Genomic DNA, 27216 nt, shown 5'->3' with positions numbered 1-27216 from the left:
AATGTAACGTCCACTGTTCAAAGTGCCATCAATGCGAACAAGAGGTGACCGGGAAGTGTAACCAATGGCACCCCATACCATCACACCAGATGATACGCCAGTATGGCAATGACGAATACACGCTTCCAATCTGTGTTCAACACGATGTCGCCAAACACGGATGCAACCATCATGATGCTGTAAACAGAACCTGGATTCATCCGAAAAAATGACTTTTGCCATTCGTGTACCCAGGTTTGTCGTCGAGTACACCATCACAGGCACTCCTGTCTGTGATGCAGCGTCGAGGGGAACCACAGCCACGATCTCTGAGCTGATAGTCCGTGCTGCTGCAAATGTCGTCGAACTGTTCGTACAGATGGTTGTTGTCTTGCAGATGTCCCCATTTGTTGACTTAGGGATCGAGACGTGGCTGCACGATCGGTTACAGCCATGCGGATAAGATGCCTGTCATCTTGACTGCTAGTGATACGAGGCCGTTGGGATCCAGCACGGCGTTCCGTATTACCCTCCTGAACCCACCGATTGCATATTCTGCTAACAGTCATTGGATCTCGACCGACGCGAGCAGCAATGTCGCGGTACTATAAACCGTAATCACGATAGGCTACAATCCGACCTTTATCAAAATCGGAAACGTGATGGTACGCATTTCTCCTCCTTACAAGAGGCGTCACAACAACATTTCACCAGGCAATGCCGGTCAACTGCTGTTTGTGTATGAGAAATCGGTTGAAAACTTTCCTCATGTCAGCACGGTGTAGGTGTCGCCACCGGCGCCAACCTTGTATGAATGCTCTGAAAAGTTAATCACATGCATATCTCAGCATCTTCTTCCTGTCAGTTAAATTACGTGTCCGTAGCACGTCATCTACGTGGTGCAGCAATTTTAATGGCCAGTAGTTTAGTTCCACCCTAGACTCAGCTCAGCCTGTAGGACAAGCAGGATTCCAAAGCAATTTTAGCACTATTGACCACGTTCTGACGGTTAGCGAAGTGATAAGCAGAGCAAATGAATACCAGTTGCCTCTTTGCATTGCCTTTGTTGATTCCGAAAAGGCGTTTAACTCCGTTAGCTGTATAGCTCTCCTCCAAGCTTTGAGTGAGCAAGGAGTGGGAGCAGCGTACATTGAAGTGCTCAGCAGTTTCTACTAAACTTCTTCAGCTTGTGTTAATATCAGTGAATCAACTCATGACTTCCGCATCATGAGGGGTGTCAAACAATGCAACTCCATCTCCCCAAAGCTGTTCTCAGCTGTACTGGAAATGGCTGTCAGAGCTGAGCAGGAAAGATAAGGGAATTATAATTGTTGATGATATTGCCTTACTGGCCAATGACTTCGCAGAGCTCCAAAACTTACTTAGAGATCCTGCATTGGAATGTCAGTTGGTTGGCTTGAACATGATCCTTTCCAAAACAAAAGTAATTTCCAACAAATGGGTCCCAGCTGGATGATGATGATTGGTCTGTGGGGCACTCAACTGCGTGGTACAAATTCCCAACCTTTGCTCAGTCCGATCTTGCCACTTTCATGAATGATGATGAAATGATGAGGACAAGACAAACACCCAGTCATCTCGAGGCAGGTGAAAATCCGGTCCCAGCTGGAGATGTGAAAGTCAAGGACAGTCCATTAGAAGAAGTCAGTGAATATATCTTCCTTGGACAGATTATAAATATGAAGGGAGATGAAAGATCAGAAATTTAATGGCACATCAAGCTTGGCTGGCAAGCACTTGGGAGGAATTCAACAGTATTCACATCAAAAATGCCAGTAAATCTAAAGAAAATAGTATTTGATCAATGCATTCTTACTGTGCTGATGTATAGTTGCAAGACATGAACACTGAACTCATTTACAAAAGGGAAACTTAGGACAGCACTGACAGCCATGGAAAGATCAATGCTGGGCTATACAAGAAAGGATGGGAAAAGGACAGATGACATACGGTCTGTGACAAAGGTTAAGGACATCTTAGAGACAGTAGGCTCTTTGAAATGGCAGTGGGCTGGCCACATCGCGAGAAGAAAAGACAGCAGATGGACGAAGCTAGTACTGGAGTGGAGTCCGAGAGAGCATCAAAGGCCTGGAGGAAGACCACCGGACAGATGGGACAAAGATATCAAGAAGATCGCTGGTAGCATCTGGCAGAAAACTGCCCAAGACCGTTCCACTTTGAGAGGCCTGCTGAAAGCCCACCTGAATCCACAATTTGAAGAGGCCACATCACTTCATGATTGAATTGGATGATGATGATGATGATATGCAATGAAAGGAACTTCAACAGTACTGCTGCAGGGTGTGTATGGTGGTAGTGTTTTTTCCTGAAGGAAGATACTGCTGAAATCACTGGCAGCATTTTCAGTCTTATTTATGTGAATGTCAGACACTCAGTCCCTGACCTATTTAAACATTGTCACAGAGCGAGAAGTGTTACAAGTGTTTACTTAGCAGTCACAGATTTAATTATATCTATCAGAATTTACTTAGTTGTGGCAAGGAAGTTACATACAGCTAAAGATGGGGAGGTTGAGAGCTGTAAACATCTGTTTTATTACCAACCCCATCAACTTGTTTTCATCTTTTGGCATAATTTGCAGCACTTTATATTTACATTACATAAGGAGTACTTGCAATTAACAACACTGTTTATTACCTAGTTTCAATGTATGAATACTTCTGTTTGTACTTACACTCATCATTATCTTTACAACACTAATTTCATTCAGTTTATCACCACACTGGAATATTTACCATGGAATGCAGTGAATCTTAAATCAAAGACATTTTCAGGCAAGTACCATTTCTCTTCATTCACATGCAATTGTTAACCTGAAACACTTGAACCAGTAAATTTCCTACACATTTTATTAATAACTTCTCATTACACTACTTTCCCATAAACTCTGTAATGCTTCCTTTTCGCACTTCCACTTCTTATCTTCTGTTGACATTTATCACACTTAACAAACATACTATTAAATATAACTGGTTTCATCCAAGATTCTTTCTACCTCACACGGCACCGCATCTCAGTACTCTCAGCTCGTATCCGCCACTCAGCTCGTATCCACCACTACCGCTGATAGGTTGAAAAATCTGTGTTGTTGAGAGGAACGTGGCTCACAAATGCTCATCTCCCCAAAGCACTGGAGACCCTGTCTGACACAATACCCTGCAAATCATTGCAGTCACATTGGGAAAGTGTCTTCTTGTACACGACAAAACAATTAACAGACGGGTACGACTAATACTATTGAGCTAGCATAAGACAGTGGACACTTTGTGACAGAGGAAAGAGGGTCACCTCAACAATGTGCAGTTTGTTGGAGGCAGATAGCCCATCGTGCTTGCAAATCTGTGCCCGGTATCTCTCTTACTGAGGTCAGCTGTCTGGCTGATCCCCCTCTAAGCAATCTGCTAGCTCATTCCCCCGAGGCTCATATACAATTTGGGATCCAAAGGAAACTGGCTAAGTGTGCCGTATCGCTGACATCGTAATGGTCATGGGCAGCACACATTACCAGATGCAGAGTGTAGCATTAGTGCTGATAAACTGAATTACTTACCCAGAATTGAATAATTACAACAGGATTCTACACATTAGTGACATACATTCTGAGTAATCCTGGGCCCAATACACATCTATGTACACGGTGTATCACGGACGCCATTGGTAGCAAGGCTAGGACGTGTCACGAGCAGGATGTCAGCAGTTCACTCTAAAGTGGCGCTGTCAGAGAGACCGGGACAGTTGTGCTATTGATGGATCAGAATATTTCATCTTCATCAGATGGAGACATTGATGCACTGGGTCTTTTGTTACTCGTAAATGCTGAGCAATGAAGAAGATATTAGATATATCCATTACAGTTGAAAAAAAGGGAACAAAATATGGCACATTCAATGTAATGAAAGAACTGAAAATGTATCCCGAACTTTTACAACATTTTTAAAGAATGTCTCAAAGGGGTTTTTCTATTGCATTAAACAAAGTGAAGGGCAGCGTTCAGAGAAAAGCAATAAAACAGGAACATTTTGACCTTAACTCCTAGTTTTCATTTGAACGTAAGCCCAAATATTGCTGATTTTGATAGAGATGTTAAAAATATTATGACACTTTTCCAAAATCTGATCATCAATAAATATTGCACTATTGTAGACCAGAAATTTCTCATTACAGGGCTTAGTTTCCTACCATATGAGAGAGATTTTGCCCTTACAGGAAGGCACAAAATAACCTTACACCCAGAAAACAGGAATACAGTCATTGTCAACGCCAAGGGCAACGGATCCTCCTGTGCGAGACGGAACAAGAGGATTTCAGTGATCTCAGTGCACTAGAATAAGGATTGCACATAGGCTCTTTCAAAGTAACAGAGTATGTCTGGCTAAATACGTCATCTGAGAAGCCTACTACACTAAGGGGATGGAGAACTCATAACATACAGCACATTTGTCAAAGCATAGTATGATAAAATTAGCCAATAAAAAGTGCCAAGAAGGAAACCTTATTTGACATGTGACAGTATATGAGCCTGAACCAAGTGACAAGTGGATTTGCATATCTGTCTGGCAAAATACAATTACTGATGACAAGAAATGTAATGCTGACGGTGCATGTTTAGTGTGATTGCAACACGAAGTTTGTTTAAGTTTTCCGCATCTTCTGCTGCAGCTGCTGCTTGTGCCGATTTGTATTTCAGTACACATTGTGTTTCTACCTGTGTTGTAGTACTTTCTCAAAATAAGGTTTCTGTTTCTGCAATAAGTAACACAGAAAAACCATTGTGTTTCAGCACCACAATGTTGTAACTGCACAGATTCAACATTGTCCACAAAAATAAAAAAAATAATGCTATTTTTTCAAAAATAACATAAGTAATTACATTACAAAAACATGCAAACAGACATTTTCTCTAATGTATGCTGCCTGCATTGAAAAACCTCAAACAGATAAGCATAAAATAGGTTAGCAGATAAGACAGCATAAAATATTCCTAACAGAACACTTCAGTTACTGGTATATCAATAGTAAACTCCTGTTTCCCCATTCACTGTTCCCTGGAACACATGCCATTTGTCTGACAATACGTGAACAAAAATAGTTACTGAATATTTTGTGACAAACTGTTAGTTTAGGCAAGAAAAATCTATGTATACAGTATATAGCTGATTCTGATGCTGACTCTATAACTGTCTACTTCCAGTTTTAAAATGACAACACACCGATGGAAAAAATAAATTTGCAAACCCAAGGAGGAGTTGTGTGGCAAACAAAAATGGGTAGGTGTGTTTCTACATCTGAAAGATGATGTCCACTCAAATTTTGCGACAGTCGCAAGAAGAGTGGTGACAGTAGCGCAAGTGAGGATGTGAATCGGGTTTGCTCCAAATACCGTGAGCATTATTTATTTCCCTTTAAGATTGGATGTGGTGAGTTCGTGTTAGTCAAGAATGCCTCTGAGGTGACAAAGCCACAATTATTAACACCTCACCGAGTTTGAATGAGGTCGCGTAATAGGACTACGAGAAACTGGATGTTCCTTCGCGATAGTGCGGTAAGACTTGGCAGGAATGTAGCCACTGTACGCGAGTGCTGGCAGCGGTGGTCACGAGAATGTATAGTCACAAGAAAACCGAGCTCCAGACCCCCACATGGCACTACCGAGAGGGAAGACAACCGCGTTTGGCGTACGGCTCTGGCACATAACACTGCACCTGCAACAGCAGATTCAGCAGGAGTTGGCACCACAGTGATACAAAAACCGTACCAAATTGTTCAACCCTCCCGTTACCAAGCTTTTTGACACCTCTGTTTTACCAAGCGGGGTATTTGGACTACCCCAAAAGAATTTTGCATTTTACTGTAATATTTGTTCTCAGATTTCGTTATTTCCATTGAATGGGTTTATTTAGTATTGAAAAACAGCTTTTCAGGTTATTAGAAGTACTTAATTAGATCACAGATACAAAGACAAAATTTTTTTTATATTAACAGAATCTTCCGTCGGTTCTTGGTAGAACAACATTATAATAATAAATGAAAAGCACCAGTTTGCTTTTGTTCTATATCTTTCACTAAATTCAGTACTCAACAAACAGGAAATTAATAATCTATGTACCTCAACAGTCACTGCAGTAAAATAACACAAGACTTTTTTCAACTTTTCAGTCAAGTACATTTTTACACTACATGCACTCACAGTAACAGTTCCTTCTCTGTGTATATTACAAACAGGTTTCTTGCATGTCACACAACAGAATCTTGTTTTCCTATCTTCGTTTCTGTTGCAGTCTTGACATCGTTGTGGCGTTGGTAACTTTGAACACTGGGTCTGGATTACTGCTGTAAGAATTGCAATACCACAAGCTTTCAGTGCATCTTGTACATCTTTATGAAGACTGTTGATATTTTTGGCTCTTTCTTCCATGTTGCCTTTGCCGAGTCCAAATGCCAGTTCAGTCGTGAAGAGTTTACGCTGACTTCGGTTATTCTTCTGCCATTCAGAAAATTGAGTGTACAGAATATATGCATTCAGTGCTGCAATATCTATCATTTCCATGAAGATTCTTAGTGGCCACCACCTCGTTCCTCTAACACAATTTTATTCTCTTATTTTGTCGCCATTCTCTACAGCACCTTTAGTTTTGTGTAGTGCAGTATGATTTCGGGTTTGTGTTCACTTTCTTCACCACTCACTTGTCTCTCATTATGCTGAGTAGAGAGTAGTATTACTGCCTTCCCCTTCTTTGGAACGTAGGAAACTAGGGTCAAGTCATTTGTGAAACCAAACATTGAAGAGTGAAGTTCTCTCTTTCTGTTTGGCAAGAATTCCTTCGGAATCTCTTTCTTATTGGAACACAAGGTACCAACCAATATCGTGTTTCATTTTAGTAGTTCAGCAGCCAATGGAAAACTGGTGAAAAAATTATCAGTTGTTACACCATGACTGTTATTCAGAAATGGTTCCACCAGATCCAAAACAACACTCTGTCCTTGATTCACTTCCCGAGTATTGTCCACCATTCTTGTGTAAATTTGGATCTGTAATAAGTAAGATGTCTTCACATCAGCACAAACCCAAATTTTAATGCCAGGCTTGCTCTTCATATAAACCCCAAAAGAGCAGTTTCCTCAGTATGTTGCTAATCGTTCATCAATAGACACGTATTCATAAGGATAGAAGTTCTTGCACAAGTTAGATTGAAATTTGTTGAACACTACCCTGATGGCTTGTAGCTTGTCCTTGGTTTCTTCAATTCTGTGCGCTCTTGTGTCTCTGTTGTCAAATCGCAAGAATTTCAGTATAGACAAAAATCGGTTTCTTGACATGGCAGCAGAAAAATTTTTTTGCCAAAAGGCAACATTACCTCCCCACAAATCGGAAGCACTTGTGCGATGTCCATGACTTTGACCAGCTCCTATTAGAACTGCTAATACAGCGTACACTTCAGTTGCATTTATATCTCTCCATGTCGTTTTGTTCGAAGAATGAGCTGCATTCCACAAAGAGATTACTCGTTGGGCTTCCCTGTTCATTTCTTCTACAATGATGCTCACGATTTCTGGTGAGATAAATAATAAAAAGGACTTTGTTATTGTTTTGATTGTTTTTCCATCAATCACTGGGCCAGGTGTTACGTTCAAAATGTTGCGACTTCGACGCCGCCCACCTTTTGGTGGTTTACTAGAAAATTGTAGTCCACTTCTAGAAACAAACAAATCTCCAGTGTCTTCGTCTTCATCATCATCATCATCTTCTTCTTCTTCTACTTGTTCACGTGAATGAGTAGTGTCTTCTGATATTTCATCATCAGCTTCATCTGATGCTATGATATGGTCTTTGTCAAGAGGTTCCATATATTCACTCAGTTCATTATCAATCATTCATTTTCATTGTCACTGACATCAGAATTGTATAGAATTTCCATGATCTCTTCACTAGAAAATACTTTGGACATCCCTACTTGCAGATGAAATACTGACTAGTGTAATGTCAGCTCAACAGTGAACGTCAAATTCAACTCAACAATAGTAAGCAGCAACAATAACAAACATTGGATCTATGGCAAAACTCAACAAAGAAGTTGAGTGTCAGATACATTTCCCAAAATCTTCTTTTTCTACAAATAAGAAAATAACACATTTCACACCAAGCGGAGTTGTCTCACAATCCTACCAATAAATGACTTCAATAACAATGATAAAGCCAAAAAAATTAGACAGTCGTGAGTGTGAATTCAACATCAATCATTTTAGAACAAAGTCATGAAACTACAGGCATGTGGCCCTTCAGATAACATTATTATAGGGAAAAAATCAATATGGGGGTAGTCAGAATACCCCGCATGGAAATGCGAGGGTTAACTTCAAGCACAGCTCTGAGCCAGACGCTGTGTAGCACGCATTCCACTTACCAGAGCCACTGCCTTTTGTGACATCGGTGGTGTCGAGCAAGAGCTCGTTGGAGGGCACGGTGGAAGTCTGTTGTGTTTTCCGACGAAATCTGGAACTGCCTCGGTGCCCACGTGTTGCTTAGGAGACGGCTATCTGAGGACCCGCAACCAACCTCCCTGCATGCTACACAAGCTGTACCTACATCTGAAGCTCTGGTCTGTGGTGCAATTTCATATGACAGCAGGAACGCTCTCGTGGTTATCCCACGCACCCTGACTGCAAATCTGTACTTCAGTCTCGAGATTCGACCTGTTGTGCTGCCATTTGTGAACAGCATTACAGGGGGTGTTTTCCGACAGGTCAACACTCGCCCACATACCGTTGTTGCTATCCGGTATCTACAAAGTGTCAACACGTTATCTCGACCTGTTCGATCGACACATCTGTCTCCATTCGAGCATACAGGGGACGTCGTAAGCTGGCAAATCCAGCATCGTCCACAACCAGCACTAACTGTTCCTGTATTGACCGACTAATTCAGACAGACAAACTGACATCTGGCACTTGTACAACACAATGCATGCACATTTGCATGTTTGAATTCATCATTCTAGCAGTTAGACTAGTTATTGATGTACCAGCATTTCACATTTGCACTGGCTTATCGTGCACTCACATTAACCTGTGATCTTGCAATGTTAATCATTTGTCATCTAGGCAAATGTATTTCTGAAATTTCATTACTCTACCTCAATCATTTTTTGGTGTTGTGAGTTTTTTCATCAGTAACTTTTAATGCAATATTAACTTAAAATATGATTGTAACTGACTTCCCACAAATCGGCCCAGGTGTTGTAGCTAACTGCAGCCAAAAATCAAAATGTATCAATTATTTACTCAGGACTGGAAAAAGGTATCACTCTCCTTACACCATTAAAAACAATTTTGATATATCAGCTATATTCTGTACACAGCAACCTATGACCTAAAATTCACCAAATGTAAACTGGCCAGCATTCTTCACTGCAAACTTTTCAAAATATGCCCTGAGGTTTACTTATTTGGAAAGTATCACAACAATTATGGGCAATAATGAAAATAAAACCAGTTCACCATCAAGCTGTGTCACTAGATTACAGTATGTCAAAAAAAATTTTTTTACTGAATAGTTCCCTCAAAATCAAATGAGAAAAATGGCATAGCGGAGAACACGTGTGAATCCCAAAAAGAGCAATTTGCAGTTTTTTATGCAAAAAGTAAAAGTTTCACTGAGAAACTGTCTACAGAGGTGGATGTACATTTACTTCATCCACATAAAACAATTTTTTTGGCATATTGCATGACTCCAAATTAATGAAAACAGCAGTGGCCTTTCAAGACCCAGCAAATGATTCGACAAATTACATTAGTAAATAAAAATGATACGTGTATGTACAGCCAGATTAACAGCTGAATCCTCACTTTTCGATCTTGAATCACCTCCTACTTCTTGAAATCCCTTCGCTTCCAGCTTCAGGCAGTGTTGGCTTCGGTCACACAGCTTGAGGCTGTTGCCAATGGGCATCACTGTGGGGGTCCGGATGGGGGTTTGTCGGGGACGGCCAGCTCGTCCCACGCATGCCCCCAATCGGACCACGACTGTGGCTGCCCGGGATACTGCCCACATTGAGGCTGATCCCTCATCTGTGGTAGAGTGGGAGGTCGTCTCGAGGTGTGGCACGGGGTGAAAGACATTCCGGAGGGCTGAACGGAAGGCCTCTCCAGTTTGTCTGACGAACCGGTTTCAGGCTCTGTCTCTGGCTGATATCAATCTTTGGCCGGACATGGCTGCTTGTCCTGTTCCAGAGGTTGCCCCTCAGTCTGCAAGATCCGGGCGGTCGCAGAGGGTGGGCTTACTGGTAGTTGGGAGCTCCAATGTCAGGCGTGTAATGGGGCCCCTTAGGGATATGGCAGCAAGAGAGGGGAAGAAAACCAATGTGCACTCCGTGTGCATACCGGGGGGAGTCATTCCAGATGTGGAAAGGGTTCTTCCGGATGCCATGAAGGGTACAGGGTGCACCCATCTGCAGGAAGTCGCTCATGTTGGCACCAATGATGTGTGTCGCTATGGATCGGAGGAAATCCTCTCTGGCTTCCGGCGGCTATCTGATTTGGTGAAGACTGCCAGTCTCGCTAGCAGGATGAAAGCAGAGCTCACCATCTGCAGCATCGTCGACAGGACTGACTGCGGACCTTTGGTACAGAGCCGAGTGGAGGGTCTGAATCAGAGGCGGAGACGGTTCTGCGACCGTGTAGGCTGCAGATTCCTCGACTTGCGCCATAGGGTGGTGGGGTTTAGGGTTCCGCTGGATAGGTCAGGAGTCCACTACACGCAGCAAATGGCTACACGGGTAGCAGGGGTTGTGTCGCGTGGACTGGGCGGTTTTTTAGGTTATATGGCCTCGGGCAAGTACAGAAAGGGCAACAGCCTCAAAGGGTGTGGGGCAAAGTCAGGACATGCGGGGACCAAGCAGAAATCGGTATTGTAATTGTAATTGTAATTGTAAACTCCCCCCATGAACCATGGACCTTGCCGTTGGTGGGGAGGCTTGCGTGCCTCAGCGATACAGATAGCCGTACCATAGGTCCAACAACAACGGAGGGGTATCTGTTGAGAGGCCAGACAAACGTGTGGTTCCTGAAGAGGGGCAGCAGCCTTTTCAGTAGTTGCAAGGGCAACAGTCTGGATGATTGACTGATCTGGCCTTGTAACAATAACCAAAACGGCCTTGCTGTACTGGTACTGCGAACGGCTGAAAGCAAGGGGAAACTACGGCCGTGATTTTTCCCGAGGGCATGCAGCTTTACTGTATGATTAAATGATGATGGCGTCCTCTTGGGTAAAATATTCCGGAGGTAAAATAGTCCCCCATTCGGATCTCCGGGCGGGGACTACTCAAGAGGATGTCGTTATCAGGAGAAAGAAAACTGGCGTTCTACGGATCGGAGCGTGGAATGTCAGATCCCCTAATCGGGCAGGTAGGTTAGAAAATTTAAAAAGGGAAATGGATAGGTTAAAGTTAGATATAGTGGGAATTAGTGAAGTTCGGTGGCAGGAGGAACAGGAGTTCTGGTCAGGTGACTACAGGGTTATAAACACAAAGTCAAATAGGGGTAATGCAGGAGTAGGTTTAATAATGAATAGGAAAATAGGAATGCGGGTAAGCTACTACAAACAGCATAGTGAACGCATTATTGTGGCCAAGATAGATACGAAGCCCACACCTACTACAGTAGTACAAGTTTATATGCCAACTAGCTCTGCAGATGACGAAGAAATTGAAGAAATGTATGATGAAATAAAAGAAATTATTCAGATAGTGAAGGGAGACGAAAATTTAATAGTCATGGGTGACTGGAATTCGAGTGTAGGAAAAGGGAGAGAAGGAAACGTAGTAGGTGAATATGGATTGGGGCTAAGAAATGAAAGAGGAAGCCGCCTGATAGAATTTTGCGCAGAGCATAACTTAATCATAGCTAATACTTGGTTTAAGAATCATGAAAGAAGGTTGTATACATGGAAGAACCCTGGAGATACTAAAAGGTATCAAATAGATTATATAATGGTAAGACAGAGATTTAGGAACCAGGTTTTAAATTGTAACACATTTCCAGGGGCAGATGTGAGCTCTGACCACAATCTATTAGTTATGAACTGTAGATTAAAACTGAAGAAACTGCAAAAAGGTGGGAATTTAAGGAGATGGGACCTGGATAAACTGACTAAACCAGAGATTGTACAGAGTTTCAGGGAGAGCATAAGGGAACAATTGACAGGAATGGGAGAAAGAAATACAGTAGAAGAAGAATGGGTAGCTCTGAGTGATGAAGTAGTGAAGGCAGCAGACGATCAAGTAGGTAAAAAGAAGAGGGTTAGTAGAAATCCTTGGGTAACAGAAGAAATATTGAATTTAATTGATGAAAGGAGAAAATATAAAAATGCAGTAAATGAAGCAGGCAAAAAGGAATACAAACGTCTCAAAAATGAGATCGACAGGAAGTGCAAAATGGCTAAGCAGGGATGGCTAAAGGACAAATGTAAGGATGTAGAGGCTTATCTCACTAGGGGTAAGATAGATACTGCCTACAGGAAAATTAAAGAGACCTTTGGAGATAAGAGAACCACATGTATGAACATCAAGAGCTCAGATGGAAACCCAGTTCTAAGCAAAGAAGGGAAAGCAGAAAGGTGGAAGGAGTATATAGAGGGTCTATACAAGGGCGATGTACTTGAGGACAATATTATGGAAATGGAAGAGGATGTAGATGAAGATGAAATGGAAGATACGATACTGCGTGAAGAGTTTGACAGAGCACTGAAGGACCTGAGTCGAAACAAGGCCCCCGGAGTAGACAACATTCCATTGGAACTACTGACGGCCTTGGAAGAGCCAGTCCTGACAAAACTCTACCATCTGGTGAGCAAGATGTATGAAACAGGCGAAATACCCTCAGTCTTCAAGAAGAATATAATAATTCCAATCCCAAAGAAAGCAGGTGTTGACAGATGTGAAAATTACCGAACAATCAGTTTAATAAGCCACAGCTGCAAAGTACTAACACGAATTCTTTACAGACGAATGGAAAAACTAGTAGAAGCCGGCCTTGGGGAAGATCAGTTTGGATTCCGTAGAAATACTGGAACACGTGAGGCAATACTGACCTTATGACTTATCTTAGAAGAAAGATTAAGGAAAGGCAAACCTACGTTTCTAGCATTTGTAGACTTAGAGAAAGCTTTTGACAATGTTGACTGGAATACTCTCTTTCAAATTCTAAAGGTGGCAGGCGTAAAATACAGGGAGCGAAAGGCTATTTACAACTTGTACAGAAACCAGATGGCAGTTATAAGAGTTGTGGGACATGAAAGGGAAGCAGTGGTTGGGAAGGGAGTAAGACAGGGTTGTAGCCTCTCCCCGATGTTATTCAATCTCTATATTGAGCAAGCAGTAAAGGAAACAAAAGAAAAATTTGGAGTAGGTATTAAAATCCATGGAGAAGAAATAAAAACTTTGAGGTTCGCCGATGACATTGTAATTCTGTCAGAGACAGCAAAGGACTTGGAAGAGCAGTTGAACGGAATAGTTGGTGTCTTGAAGGGAGGATATAAGATGAACATCAACAAAAGCAAAACGAGGATAATGGAATGTAGTCGAGTTAAGTCAGGTGATGCTGAGGGTATTAGATTAGGAAATGAGACACTTAAAGTAGTAAAGGAGTTTTGCTATTTGGGGAGCAAAATAACTGATGATGGACGAAGTAGAGAGGATATAAAATGTAGACTGGCAATGGCAAGGAAAGCGTTTCTGAAGAAGAGAAATTTGTTAACATCGAGTATAGATTTAAGTGTCAGGAAGTTATTTCTGAAAGTATTCGTATGGAGTGTAGCCATGTATGGAAGTAAAACATGGACGGTAAATAGCTTGGACAAGAAGAGAATAGAATCTTTTGAAATGTGGTGCTACAGAAGAATGCTGAAGATTAGATGGGTAGATCACATAACTAATGAGGAAGTATTGAATAGGATTGGGGAGAAGAGAAGTTTGTGGCACAACTTGACCAGAAGAAGGGATCGGTTGGTAGGACATGTTTTGAGGCATCAAGGGATCACCAATTTAGTATTGGAGGGCAGCGTGGAGGGTAAAAATCATAGGGGGAGACCAAGAGATGAATACACTAAGCAGATTCAGAAGGATGTAGGTTGCAGTAGGTACTGGGAGATGAAGAAGCTTGCACAGGATAGAGTAGCATGGAGAGCTGCATCAAACCAGTCTCAGGACTGAAGACCACAACAACAACAATTGTAAACTGTCGAAGCTGCGTTGGTAAAGTACCGGAACTTCAAGAGCTGATAGAAAGCACCGAAGCTGAAATCGTTATAGGTACGTAAAGCTGGCTGAAGCCAGAGATAAATTCTGTCGAAATTTTTACAAAGGCACAGACGGTGTTTAGAAAGCATAGATTGCATGCAACCGGTGGTGGCGTGTTTGTCGCTGTTAGTACTAGTTTATCCTGTAGTGAAGTAGAAGTGGATAGTTCCTGTGAAATATTATGGGTGGAGGTTACACTCAACAACCAATTAGGTTAATAATTGGCTCCTTTTACCGACCTCCCGACTCAGCAGCATTAAAGGCAGAACAACTGAGAGAAAATCTGGAATACATTTCACATGAATTTCCTCAGCATGTTATAGTCTTAGGTGGAGATTTCAATTTACCAGATATAGACTGGGACACTCAGATGTTTAGGATGGGTGGTAGGGACAGAGCATCGAGTGACATTATACTGAGGGCACTATCTGAAAATTACCTCGAGCAATTAAACAGAGAACCGACTCGTGGAGATAACATCTTGGACCTACTGATAACAAACAGACCCAAACTTTTAGCCTCATGTAAGTGCAGAACAGGGAATCAGTGATCATAAGGCCATTGCAGCATCCCTGAATATGGAAGTTAATAGGTATATAAAAAAAGAGAGTAAGGTTTATCTGTTTAGCAAGAGTAATAGAAGGCAGATTTCAAACTACCTAACAGATCAAAATGAAAATTTCTGTTCCGACACTGACAATGTTGAGTGTTTATGGAAAAAGTTTAAGTCAATCTTAAAATGCGTTTTAGACAGGTACGTGCCGCGTAAAACTGTGAGGGATGGGAAAGACCCACCGTGGTTCAACAACAAAGTTAGGAAACCACTGCGAAGCAAAGAGAGCTTCACTCCAAGTTCAAACGCACCCAAAACCTCTCAGACAAACAGAAGCTAAACGATGTCAAAATTAGCGTAAGGAGGGCTATGCGTGAAGCGTTCAGTGAATTCGAAAGTAAAATTCTATGTACCGACTTGACAGAAAATCCTAGGAAGTTCTGGTCTTACGTTAAATCAGTAAGTGGCTCAAAACAGCATATCCAGACACTCCGGGATGATGATGGCATTGAAACAGAGGATGACACGCGTAAAGCTGAAATACTAAACACCTTTTTCCAAAGCTGTTTCACAGAGGAAGACCGCACTGCAGTTCCTTCTCTAAATCCCCGCACAAACGAAAAAATGGCTGACATCGAAATAAGTGTCCAAGGAATAGAAAAGCAACTGGAATCACTCAACAGAGGAAAGTCCACTGGACCTGACGGGATACCAATTCAATTCTACACAGAGTACGCGAAAGAACTTGCCCCCCTTCTAACAGCCGTGTACCGCAAGTCTCTAGAGGAACAGAAGGTTCCAAATGATTGGAAAAGAGCACAGGTAGTCCCAGTCTTCAAGAAGGGTCGTCAAGCAGATGCGCAAAACTATAGACCTATATCTCTGACGTTGATCTGTTGTAGAATTTTAGAACATGTTTTTTGTTCGCATATCATGTTGTTTTTGGAAACCCAGAATCTACTCTGTAGGAATCAACATGGATTCCGAAAACAGCGATCGTGTGAGACCCAACTCGCTTTATTTGTTCATGAGACCCAGAAAATATTAGATACAGGCTCCCAGGTAGATGCTTTTTTCCTTGACTTCCGGAAGACGTTCGATACAGTTCCGCACTGTCGCCTGATAAACAAAGTAAGAGCCTATGGAATATCAGACCAGCTGTGTGGCTGGATTGAAGAGTTTTTAGCAAACAGAACACAGCATGTTGTTATCAATGGAGAGACATATACAGATGTTAAAATAACCTCTAGTGTGTCACAGGGGAGTGTTATGGAACCATTGCTTTTCACAATATATATAAATGACCTAGTAGATAGTGTCGGAAGTTCCGTGCGGCTTTTCGCGGATGACGCTGTAGTATACAGAGGGTTGCAGCATTAGAAAATTGTAGCGAAATGCAGGAAGATCTGCAGCGGATAGGCACTTGGTGCAGGGAGTGGCATCTGACCCTTAACATAGACAAATGTAATGTATTGCGAATACATAGAAAGAAGGATCCTTTATTGTATGATTATATGATAGCGGAACAAACACTGGTAGCAGTTACTTCCGTAAAATATCTGGGAGTATGCGTGTGGAACTATTTGAAGTGGAACGATCATATAAAACTAATTGTTGGTAAGGCGCGTGCCAGGTTGAGATTCATTGGGAGAGTCCTTAGAAAATGTAGTCCATCAACAAAGGAGGTGGCTTACAAAACACTCGTTCGACCTGTACTTGAGTATTGCTCATCAGTGTGGGATCCGTACCAGATCGGGTTGATGGAGGAGATAGAGAAGATCCAAAGAAGAGTGGCGCGTTTCATCACAGGGTTATTTGGTAACCGTGATAGCGTTTCGGAGATGTTTAGCAAATTCATGTGACAGACTCTGCAAGAGAGGCGCTCTGCATCGCGGTGTAGCTTGCTCGCCAGGTTTCTAGAGGGTGCGTTTCCGGATGAGGTATCGAATATACTGCTTCCCCCTACTTATACCTCCCGAGGAGATCACGAATGTAAAATTAGAGAGATTTGAGTGCGCACGGAGGCTTTCAGACAGTCGTTCTTCCCGCGAACCGTACGCGACTGGAACCGGAAAGGGAGGTAATGACAGTGGCATGTCAAGTGCCTTCCGCCACACACCGTTGGGTGGCTTGCGGAGTATAAATGCAGATGTAGATGTAGAACATGCTACAAACCCTTGCCTATGAATTCCCACTGGCCTCCACCTGTCCCTCTCCACTACTACTCTAATGCTGCAGTGTGTGCACACACATTCTAACAAAGAACTTGACCTTGATAGTGAAATTTCATTTCAACATGTTGCCCACATAACTATTTGCTGCTCAATAGCTGTCCTGCATTGTGAAAAACAGTTTTATTATGCCACTGTTGATATTGGACCTCCTTAGCTTACTATTAACATATCAATTAATCAGCCTCTTATTTTTTCCATAATCCGAAAGTAATTTAATAGCCAATGTTTAGTTATTACCAAAGAACAATTTTAAGTATTTCAGGAATATTTTATTTACAAACTTATGTATTTGTCACATAATATTCTTTTTACATATAAAAATAAAACAGTCAATGCAACAATTAAAATGTGCAAATAATCTTCAAGAAATTCAATGAAAATCATAAGGAAATTATCTAGAATGCAAATTTCTAAGTTTTGATCTGAGAACTGAAATACGAAAACGATAGATCGTAGTGTTTCCTTTGCCTTATCTTCTACACTGTCGAGTAGCTCAAGAGTACGTGTATCCGCCAGTTTCTGCACAAGTCCTCCATTTGGGCTACAACTACAAATAATACACTTTGGCACCTAATAAGTAATACTACGGCTTTTCGAGTAGTTGTGATATTTGTGGAAGCCAAACATTTACTAAGATGCTCTAAAATGTTTCACATCAAAACTTTAGGAATGACACTTTGTAACATTCTCGGCACGCGACAGACATTATTCCTCGAGTGTGTCTCGAATATCCGACACGATTCACACAGACAATATGCCACAATACATTATTACTAAGGAATGAACCGTGTAGCACCTACTTGCTATCAGATACACCAAAGTAATGTAAAGTATTCTGCTCTCAATGACACATGCCCTAATAAATGATCTTATAAACAATTCTGCAGATACTTGTCACAATTAATATTACTGCAATTGAGAAGAAAAAAGTCCAGCGTAAAAATTGGTACTTCGCACGGAAATTTCTTTTGTTACGGAAATGTGTGTGTGATAAAATGGTCAAAATAAGAAGTCTAATACATGAATACCAAAGAAACCCAAACAGTTTGGTCTAACTTGCAGCATTCAGCTGTGAACTGTTCTCACAATATTCTGTTTGGTCACTTCAGTACTAAGGGATGCAACCTGTAAAGAGTGTAGGAAAAGGAAAGGAAACCAAACCAACTTAGTCACTGCGAAAGGTAAAAAGTAATGTAGTAACATACCAGAAAGGTGATGTGATTTGAGACAAAGGCAGTGTTCAATGGTTAGGCTCTCAGGACAGAAAACTTGAACTTGTAAGTGCTCACGCATTTCTGATGCCGTAGCATTACGTTAGCAGTTTGTATTGTTGAATTTATTACTGTACTCATCCCCCAGTCAGTGCTTTTCATTAAAATCAATTTTATTCCGTGCAGGACTTCCTCGACGATTACGATGTCAGATCGGATTTATTGTCAAACACACTCCACCCCATAACCTACCTTACTATTTTTCTCAAATCCTAATAATTCTTGACAGATTGTGAATGAGAATTTGCACTATTAAATTAAATAGTATCTACAAATAATAGTATAGGAACTATACCTTCAATAGGAAGCAAGTTACCGGCGAACTTTTTCTGGAGTTTACCGCAAGCAGAATACTCGGTGAGCAATGTAATACTAATTGAGCAACGGATGTTGTAAATTTTAAGATATCGAGTATTTACAGAAAGCTCTGCAGTAATGTCAATGAATGAGAGTAATAGAAACAGCCAGAAATCTTACAAAATGCATCCGAAAGCAAATGGCTACACTTACATGAGAAAGCTTCAATAAGCACATTATAAAAAAAGCACAGTACGCAGAAATGAAAGTAACACAAACAATGTTATACTGACTGATTCACTTTTCCCTTAAGTACATAGTGCACCTTTATGAGTAACAAAATTAGTACAAACATTTTTCTTAACACTAATACAAGATCCCTGATACACTATATACAGATATGAAAATATGCTTTAAACTTCACAATACCAAGAGGGCGGGGGTAGGGGGATCGGTTACTTCATTCTCAGCATCTGAAAACATTGTAATTTAGCCGTGAACTTTATACACACAATTGAATGATTTCCTATACCAAATTCCAAAATGGTTTTAAATTTTTCAGTTAAACTTAACCAAAAAATTTGAGTCGTAGTAGTGAATGTGACTTATTACAAAAAATGTCATTCATATTTTCACGTTCAGGACCCTTCTCAAACATCTATACACCTTTAGAACATATGTTGTGAAAAAAAGGCAAGAAAAATCAACGAAATTTGCATTTTTTACAACTTTTCTATGATTATAAAGTACCCTTCTTGCTGGCATACACATTGTGGAAAATGTGATGATATTTCTGAGATTGTGCTAAGATATTTTCAGGTTCTGGACCCTACTTATACAACAGTACCTATTTAAAAATATGTTGTTAATAAAGGTTAACAACAATTAACAAAATTTTCTTTTTAAATTTTTTTTTTTTCTGGTGGGTATAAAGTATACCACCCTCCCCTCCCCCTTGGTAGTACACATTATGGAGAATGTGTTGGTACTGCTAGGGTTAAACAGGAATGTCTGCTTGATAAGCATGGAGATGATTACTGGAATGATATCACTTACAAACTAATTACAATAAGAAATAACATTTATGATAAATTGCGATCTCCTGACTTTACACTGCTATTGTACAATGGCGAAAAATTTGCAAAATGTATAACACTATACCTAACTACTTCTTTTGTTTGACTAGTAAGGTGGTGGTAAGATGTTACCAGAATGGATGGGGGATGGGGGTTAAGGGACTTGGAAAAATGTCAAATTGCATTAACAAACAGTAGAGATTCTCAGTGATAGTGGAGGTACAACAACACACTTCAAACAATCCCAAACAAATACAATAGTGAGGCACCTCTTTTACTCTTTCAGGCCTCTCTTTTCCACATACATGTGGTATATACAGAAAAATTTTGCTAGTAACTGGAACATCTAAGAACAGGCAACAAAACTATAATTATAGAAATTGCATTTAAATATGATGGCGGCAGCAACGGATATACCGAGAATGAAAACTGTGTTGCTCCTATTCTTCCCCAGTACCTCTCTGTGCAACTGCTGCACTTCTTCCACGCTCTCTCTGCTCAAAGACTACTGAAGATGATTATCTTGGCAGTTTAAAAAAAAAAAAATTGAGAAAATAATGCTGAGGCTCTGGGCAGCAAAGACATGTCCAACGACATGTACAAATTCCTTAGCAAGGAATTTGTGGGCCACTCCTAATTAGTGACTGAGCTTTCTGGACTTAACCATTTCTCATGTGAGTGAATATGTTGCAACTAAATTTTAAACAACAATAATTAGAGTTCAGTAATAATAATAATAATAATAATAATAATAATAATAATACAAAACAAAAGAATTTCCAAAATTTGTGTACAAGGCCATTTTCAGCACAAAACTAGAATAAAAATACCACATAATTTGTAATGCATCTTGGAAAAAATCCACTTACTAGTCCAGAAGTAATAAGAAATATTTATGTAATTTAAACTAAATTTCTCACTATGTTCTAAATAAGAGATGGTGTAAATACAGTATGCTGTATCTATTGGAGCATATTCAGAACCAGAAACTGATGCACAAAGAGGAAGACATATTAAAACCGTAAGTGAGCACAAACTGCTGTTATTTTGTACAAAATGTGCACTTTCTGAGACATGTTTAGGAGGGGGGGGGAGAGGGGGAGGGGGGGGTGCAGCAAGGCAGCAAGTTACAGAACTGACTCCCGCCCCACAGGCGGACTGCCTTGGAGGCAGTTGGCAGGAGTCACCCACAATTTGACAAAAATGCAAATGTGCATTTGGAGCACAGTATTAAACCTAAGTGGATTGTGGACTGAGTAGAAGCTGAAAAAGAAGAGTAATGAAGTGTGACTGATGTGTGGTGATGTAGACAATTAACTGGGCCAATAAGGTAAGAAATGAGGAGGTTCTCTGCAGAATTGGCAAGGGAAGGAATATGTGGAAAAGATTCACAACAAGAAGGGATAGGATGATGGGACATGTGATGAGACAACACGAAAATACATCCATAGTTTTTAGAAGCAGCTGTGGAGGGACAGACAAGAGATTGGAATGTGTAAAGGAAATAGTAACTGAAGACATTGGTGTGTTGGCAAGTTTGGCGCAGGAGAAGAAGTAGTTGTACGTTACGCCGAAACAGTAAGAAGAGTTTAATAAAAACACACACAAAAGTAAAGAATGCTCATTGGCAATGACTACTGGCCTGAAGACTTCTGAATTTCACTGACTGAAAACTGGATATCGGGGGAATTCAGAAACCACGCATGCAGCTGGAAAGAGACTACCGACAGGGGAAATACCTCCACCGACATGCTCTCATGAAAATAATCGATTTTTGAAAATATAATGTAATTGGATGGATAAAAATCTGCTCACCAAGCCGCAGCAGGAGAAAATATATAAAGCTCGGGTAAATGTGCAAGCTTTCAGAGCCAGTGGCTCGTCCTTCTGGCAGAGGGGCTGAAGGGGAAGGAAGAGGGATAAAGGAAAAGCAATGGCAAGGCTTAGGAAATGAGAAGGTTTGGAAAAGTTGTCCAGAATCCTTACTGAATGAGATGAGAGGGACAGACTGATTGTTGGGAACTGCACTGGATGAGTTTGAAAAACTTAAGAGGTCAAAAGTGGAAGGTAAGGTAATAAAGAAGCAAGACAGAGATTACTGACAAAAATCACGCAAGAATTAATAAGAGTAGAAGGCTAAGTGATTTATACGTGGCAGACATGGGGGAGGGGTGATGAAAAATAGACAGGTCAGAAAATGAAAGATATAGAAAATTAAAAGGGAGCGAAGAAATGCTGGTGCCAAATAAATTAATGTAAATTAAGAGCAGGTAGGCAGTGAGAACCACAGACACGTAGCACCAGTTACCAGCAGCAAAGTTCTGAGAAACTTGTGTCTGGAGGCAGAATCCCGATGGCAACTGTTGAGAAACAGGCACTGAAGTCACATCTGCGTGTTGTAGAGCATGCTCTGCAACAAGGTATTCTGTGTTGCCAGTATACAACCTCTAAGTACATTCACCCTAACTGATAACTTGGTGGTAGTTATACAAATGTGAAAGGCCGAACATTGTTTACATAACTGCTAGTACACAACATGTGTCGTTTCACATATGCTTGGCCTTTTACGTAGGTATGACTACCACCAAGTTATTAGTTAGCGTGAATAAGGAAAGACAGAGGGTGTATACTTGCAACAGACAATATGCTGTTGCAAAGTGTGCTCCACAGTATGACAGTTGTGACCTCACAGCCTTTTTCACCACACGTGCTATCTCAATCCTTTGACCCGATACCCATTTCTCGGAACTTCACTCGTGGGAACTGGCATTACAACATGTCCTCAGTTCTCGCCACCCATATGGCCTTCATTTACATTAGTTTCTCCAGCCTCAGCATTTCTTCCCAGTAACTATTCCTTTCCACACCTCTTTTCATTTTCTATATATTTTGTTTTCTGGTCTGTCTATTTTTCCCTACCCTATACATGTTTCACATACAATGCACTTAGCTTTCCACTCTTATCAATTCTTGCTTGATATTTTGTCAGTAATCTATGACTTGCTTATTATTCTATCTTTCACCTTTAAGCTCTCTGGTTTTCATAACTTGTCTGGTGTAGTCTCCAATACTCAGTCTTCCATTCTCACCCAGTCTGGTAAGTCTCCCATGACTCGGGGTTGTGGGCAACTTTTCCAAACTCTCCTAATCCTCACTTGTCCTTTTCCTTCATCCCCATTCCTTCTCCTTCAACCCTTCAGCCAGAAGAAGGAGCCACTGGCTCTGAAAGCTTGCACATTTATGTAAGCCGTCATATTTTCAGTTAGACAAATAACAGGCAACATATTCCCCTTACCTTCAGAAACCTTCCTTACAATCAGAATAATAATATGTAGTTGCATTTAAACCACTCCATCTACAAACTGCTCTCAAATAGATACTAAACATTTGACAATATGAGCTGTGAACATCCTCACTGTCTAGCTTATAGTTGATCGACTAAAAGTAATACTGGTCATAAAGAACAATAGTCTTACTGGTGAAAAATGGAATTATTCGCAACCAATATACGAGCATGGGCAAGTGTGCAATATGGACTACATAGATAACAGAAAATGATCCTTACGTACAATTTTACTTCACAAAAAGACTTTGATGTTGATTTTAAAATGCAAATTGAAATGTAGGGATAATTATTTATCAACTGTTGAGAGCTAGGCACACTAATTGAAAATTTGTCGCATTACCAATTACATTACATAAATTCAAAACTGACATCAAAGCAGAGAACTCACTAACAAAAGACCCCAGTCATTACTTTTTGTAGAGTAGCCCTCAGTTCAGCATTCACTGAAAATATGACAATTCTAAGAATGGGAATTCAATATTGTACACTCTCTGCTTTGATATTTACAGCCAGTAGCTACACACACACACACACACACACACACACACACACACAAATTATGCATATCTTATTTACATGTGCATATTTAAAATTACAGCCGTTTACAAGGATTACTTAACACATCTCCAGTCCACGCTCAATCCCAAATGAATCATGCATCTTATCTGCCTGTATTCTGTTATTATTTGCCATTCAACGAATACCCCTGTACTCTGCAACATATACATTTACATTTTAACATTCTACCAATAACTGAATAACAAATATTCTTATTCCGAGGAATTACTTTGAGAACTTTTACACATCAAATTACATATGGATGAATCTATTTGAAGCACCATGAAGTAAATCTACCCATCTATAACAATGAATTCTTCCAGTGTTAACTGACAGATTGCTCAATTAACAAAACTCCCTGTACAGATGACGGAGCTATTGCTTCAAAATATTTTCTAGTAAATAGTCCATAATGTATGCAAAATCTTCCATGGAATTCTGTTTTCTCAAATGATGTAGCTGAAAACAAACAGGTCAATATTTTCAATTCTCTTACACATGCTCTACCACAATACAGTACTGTACAGCCAGAACATATGACGCGATACAATAATGCAGAGCTGTACTTTAAAAAATAATTCGGACTGCAATTACACTAATACAGAACGCATTTTCTAACACCGATTTCCCATGTGTGGGCCTGCTTTACTTACTATGCAGTGAATATAAAAAGCCATTAATTATCCAACGTTTAAGTGCGATATGATTTTATATACACTCTGGGTAAATATTTGTAGACACACAGGGCTACTGAAAAGATTTTCACAATTCAAATAGCATATGAACAGTTTCTATAGATACAATATACAAAAGATTACAAAAATAATAAGCCATATATTAATCTATGAAAAGCCCCTTTGCATCAATTGTGAGAAACAGCAACACTCGAGTGCAAAAGTGATGAGAACAAAAAACTGTTTACGAGTAAGAATCACGGGCTACCAAAAATAGAAGTGGTTTCCTTCAAGAGTGCAAGCAGGCAAGAAACGAGGGATATGTAGATAACACTGAATCCATGTCTGTTAGGCAAGAAGGTAATGAATACTCAAGTTTAGAGATGAACTTCCTATGCACACTTTGTCTTCCTCTTGCTTCCTCTCGCATTTCAATTACTTAATTTAGTTTTGCGGTTTCATTTTAAATTTTGTTACACATTCTTTCCCCCAAATTTTGCATTTTTACTTTCACCCACAGTGTGCTGCTTTGCTTTTGTGTTTATTCTCACAGCAGGCTGTCTTTGGCACATCAGAAGTAGGAGGAGATTGGGGCACAGTATTTAAAAGTATGGATAATGTGGCTGTGTTATACAAAATGTTGCAGGAGGTAGGAGGGAAGAAGAAGACAAAGGAGAGACAACTGCAAGAAGGAAAAAAAAGAAAAGAAGAAGAAATGGAAGAAAGAGCAATAACAAGTTAACAAGAAGAGGCATAATGCTAACATTTGCCTGTAAAAAATATGAGAGTTAAATCACAGAGGGGGGTGGGGGGCCAAAATGAAGTTTCGATACATCCCACCACTGCTCACGCTTTCCAGCTGCGAGAAACAAGAGAAAGAATGAAAATGAGAAAATGGATAAAAAAAGAATGATAATAAGAGTACTGGAATGATGCTATACAATAGTCTAGTATTCTAATAGACGAGTCACAAGACTTCTCTCTGGTTGTACAGTGACTGCAGCCCAGCAGGACTGTCGCAGGCATTACATTTTATCCGCCGCCTCTCGAGGCTGCTCCTCCGGCCCGACGCACGCTGCCGCCACGGCCGCAGCCAGAGGGTTCTCGACCGGCGCGCCCTCCACGGAGCTGGTCGAGCCCTCGTGCTCGCGGAAAACCTTCATCTGGACGTCGCGAGGCTGCGGCTGGGCTCCCCGCGCACCGACGGGTGGGGCGCCACTGCCGGCCGGTGCCCCGAGTGGCAGCTGGGCGGGCGGTGCGGCGCTCCTCCGGTATCCCCCGGTCGGCTGGGGCAGCACTGACGAGACGCGCGGAGGCTCCGTGCCCGCGGGCTGGGCCTGCGCGTGGGCGTGCAGCTCCCCCGCTTCCAGCGCCGGCTCCACTTCCGCGGGTGCCGCACCCTGTCTGGAGGTCAGCAGTGCGCACAGCTGCGGACAGAAAAAGAAAACTGACGTGCTGAATCGGCCCGGGGACCCTTTGCCCGCACCGTAATACTGTAACTGCAGGTAATGCAGTGCTGCGAAGCTTGAAAAACATTTCTGTATATTGTGACTCTGTGGATATCCACAGTTGTGGAAGTAAATTTCAGCCTGTGCATAAATTTGGCTACTTTGATAACAATGGGATGTCTCGTGAGGTTTCTCCTGAAGATATCGGATCTTTTGGCACTCACATGGGCTGTGAGAAATTTAAATTGTGGATCAATTTTTACATCTGTGTCGATATCCTGAAAACCACTGAAGAACGTGACAGAGTACACCCCCCACACAGTTTTAATCTGCCAGGAAGTTTCATATCAGCACACACTCCGCTGCAGAGTGAAAATCTCATTCTGGAAACATCCCCCAGGCTGTGGCTATGCCATATCGCCGCAATATCCTTTCTTTCAGGAGTGCTAGTTCTGCAAGGTTCACAGGAGAGCTTCTGTAAAGTTTGGAAGGTAGGAGACAAGATACTGGCACAAATAAAGCTGTGAGGACGGGGCGTGAGTCGTGCTTGGGTAGCTCAGTTGGTAGAGCACTTGCCTGCGAAAGGCAAAGGTCCTGAGTTTGAGTCTCTGTCCGGCACGCAGTTTTATTCTGATATAATTTGAAACTGGTTGCTGTACCACCCTGCCACAATGGTATGTTTTACAGGAATTAGTGCAGTTTGGTGGCAGGAGGAACAGCACTTCTGATCGGGTGAATATAGCTAATGCAGGAGTAGGTTTAAGAACTAAGAAGAAAATAGGTATGCAGCTAAGCTGCCATGAGCAGCATAGCTGAAGTACTATCATAGTCAAGACAGGCACGAAGCCCACACACATCAAAATAGTACAAGTTTGTATATCAGCTATCTCCACAGATGAAGAAATATAAGATAGAAGAAATTATTCAGAAAGTTAAGGGAGATGCAAATTTAAGTGTGATGGAGGACTGGAATTCAATAGTAGGAAAAGGAAAAGAAGGAGAAATAGTTGGTGAATATGGACTGGGGAGACCGGAAGGTTTGTAGCTGATTATTGATTGAGAGCTTTAGGAATCATATACTCAATTTTAAGACATTTCCAGGGGCAGATGTGGACTATGATCACAGTTTATTGGGTATGAACTCTAGATTAAAACTGAAAAAATTGGAAGAAGGAAGGAAATTAAGGGGATGGGATATGGATAAATTGAAAGAACCAGATGTTGCTGAGAGTTTCAGAGGGGGAATTACACAATGGTTGACTATAACAGCAGAAAGGAATACAGTATACGACAAATGTGTAGCTTTAGGAGATGAAATAGTGAAGGCAGCAGAGGATCAAATGGATAAAAAGACAAGGCCTACTAAAAATCCTTGGATAACACAAGAGATACTGACTATAACTGATGAAAGGGGAAAACATAAAAATGCAGGTAATGAAGCTGGCTA

General features: G+C 41.1%; 1 protein-coding gene across 1 annotated transcript in view; it reads right to left on the bottom strand.

Annotated features, from left to right (window-relative positions):
• Positions 1 to 17366: 17366 nt before the first annotated feature.
• LOC126428049 (TBC1 domain family member 5) overlaps positions 17367 to 27216 on the bottom strand; it is a 164373-nt gene continuing 154523 nt past the window's right edge. The window contains exon 14 of the mRNA XM_050089926.1: positions 17367 to 25748. Coding sequence (XP_049945883.1) covers positions 25347 to 25748 — 402 coding nt within the window. The 3' untranslated portion in view covers positions 17367 to 25346. The remainder of the gene's footprint in view (positions 25749 to 27216) is intronic.

The sequence above is a fragment of the Schistocerca serialis genome, chromosome 12 (assembly GCF_023864345.2).
Source record: "Schistocerca serialis cubense isolate TAMUIC-IGC-003099 chromosome 12, iqSchSeri2.2, whole genome shotgun sequence".
NCBI classification, from domain to species: Eukaryota; Metazoa; Arthropoda; class Insecta; order Orthoptera; family Acrididae; genus Schistocerca; species Schistocerca serialis.
Note: the sequence above shows the minus strand (reverse complement) of the source record. Positions and strands in the feature narration are given on the sequence as shown.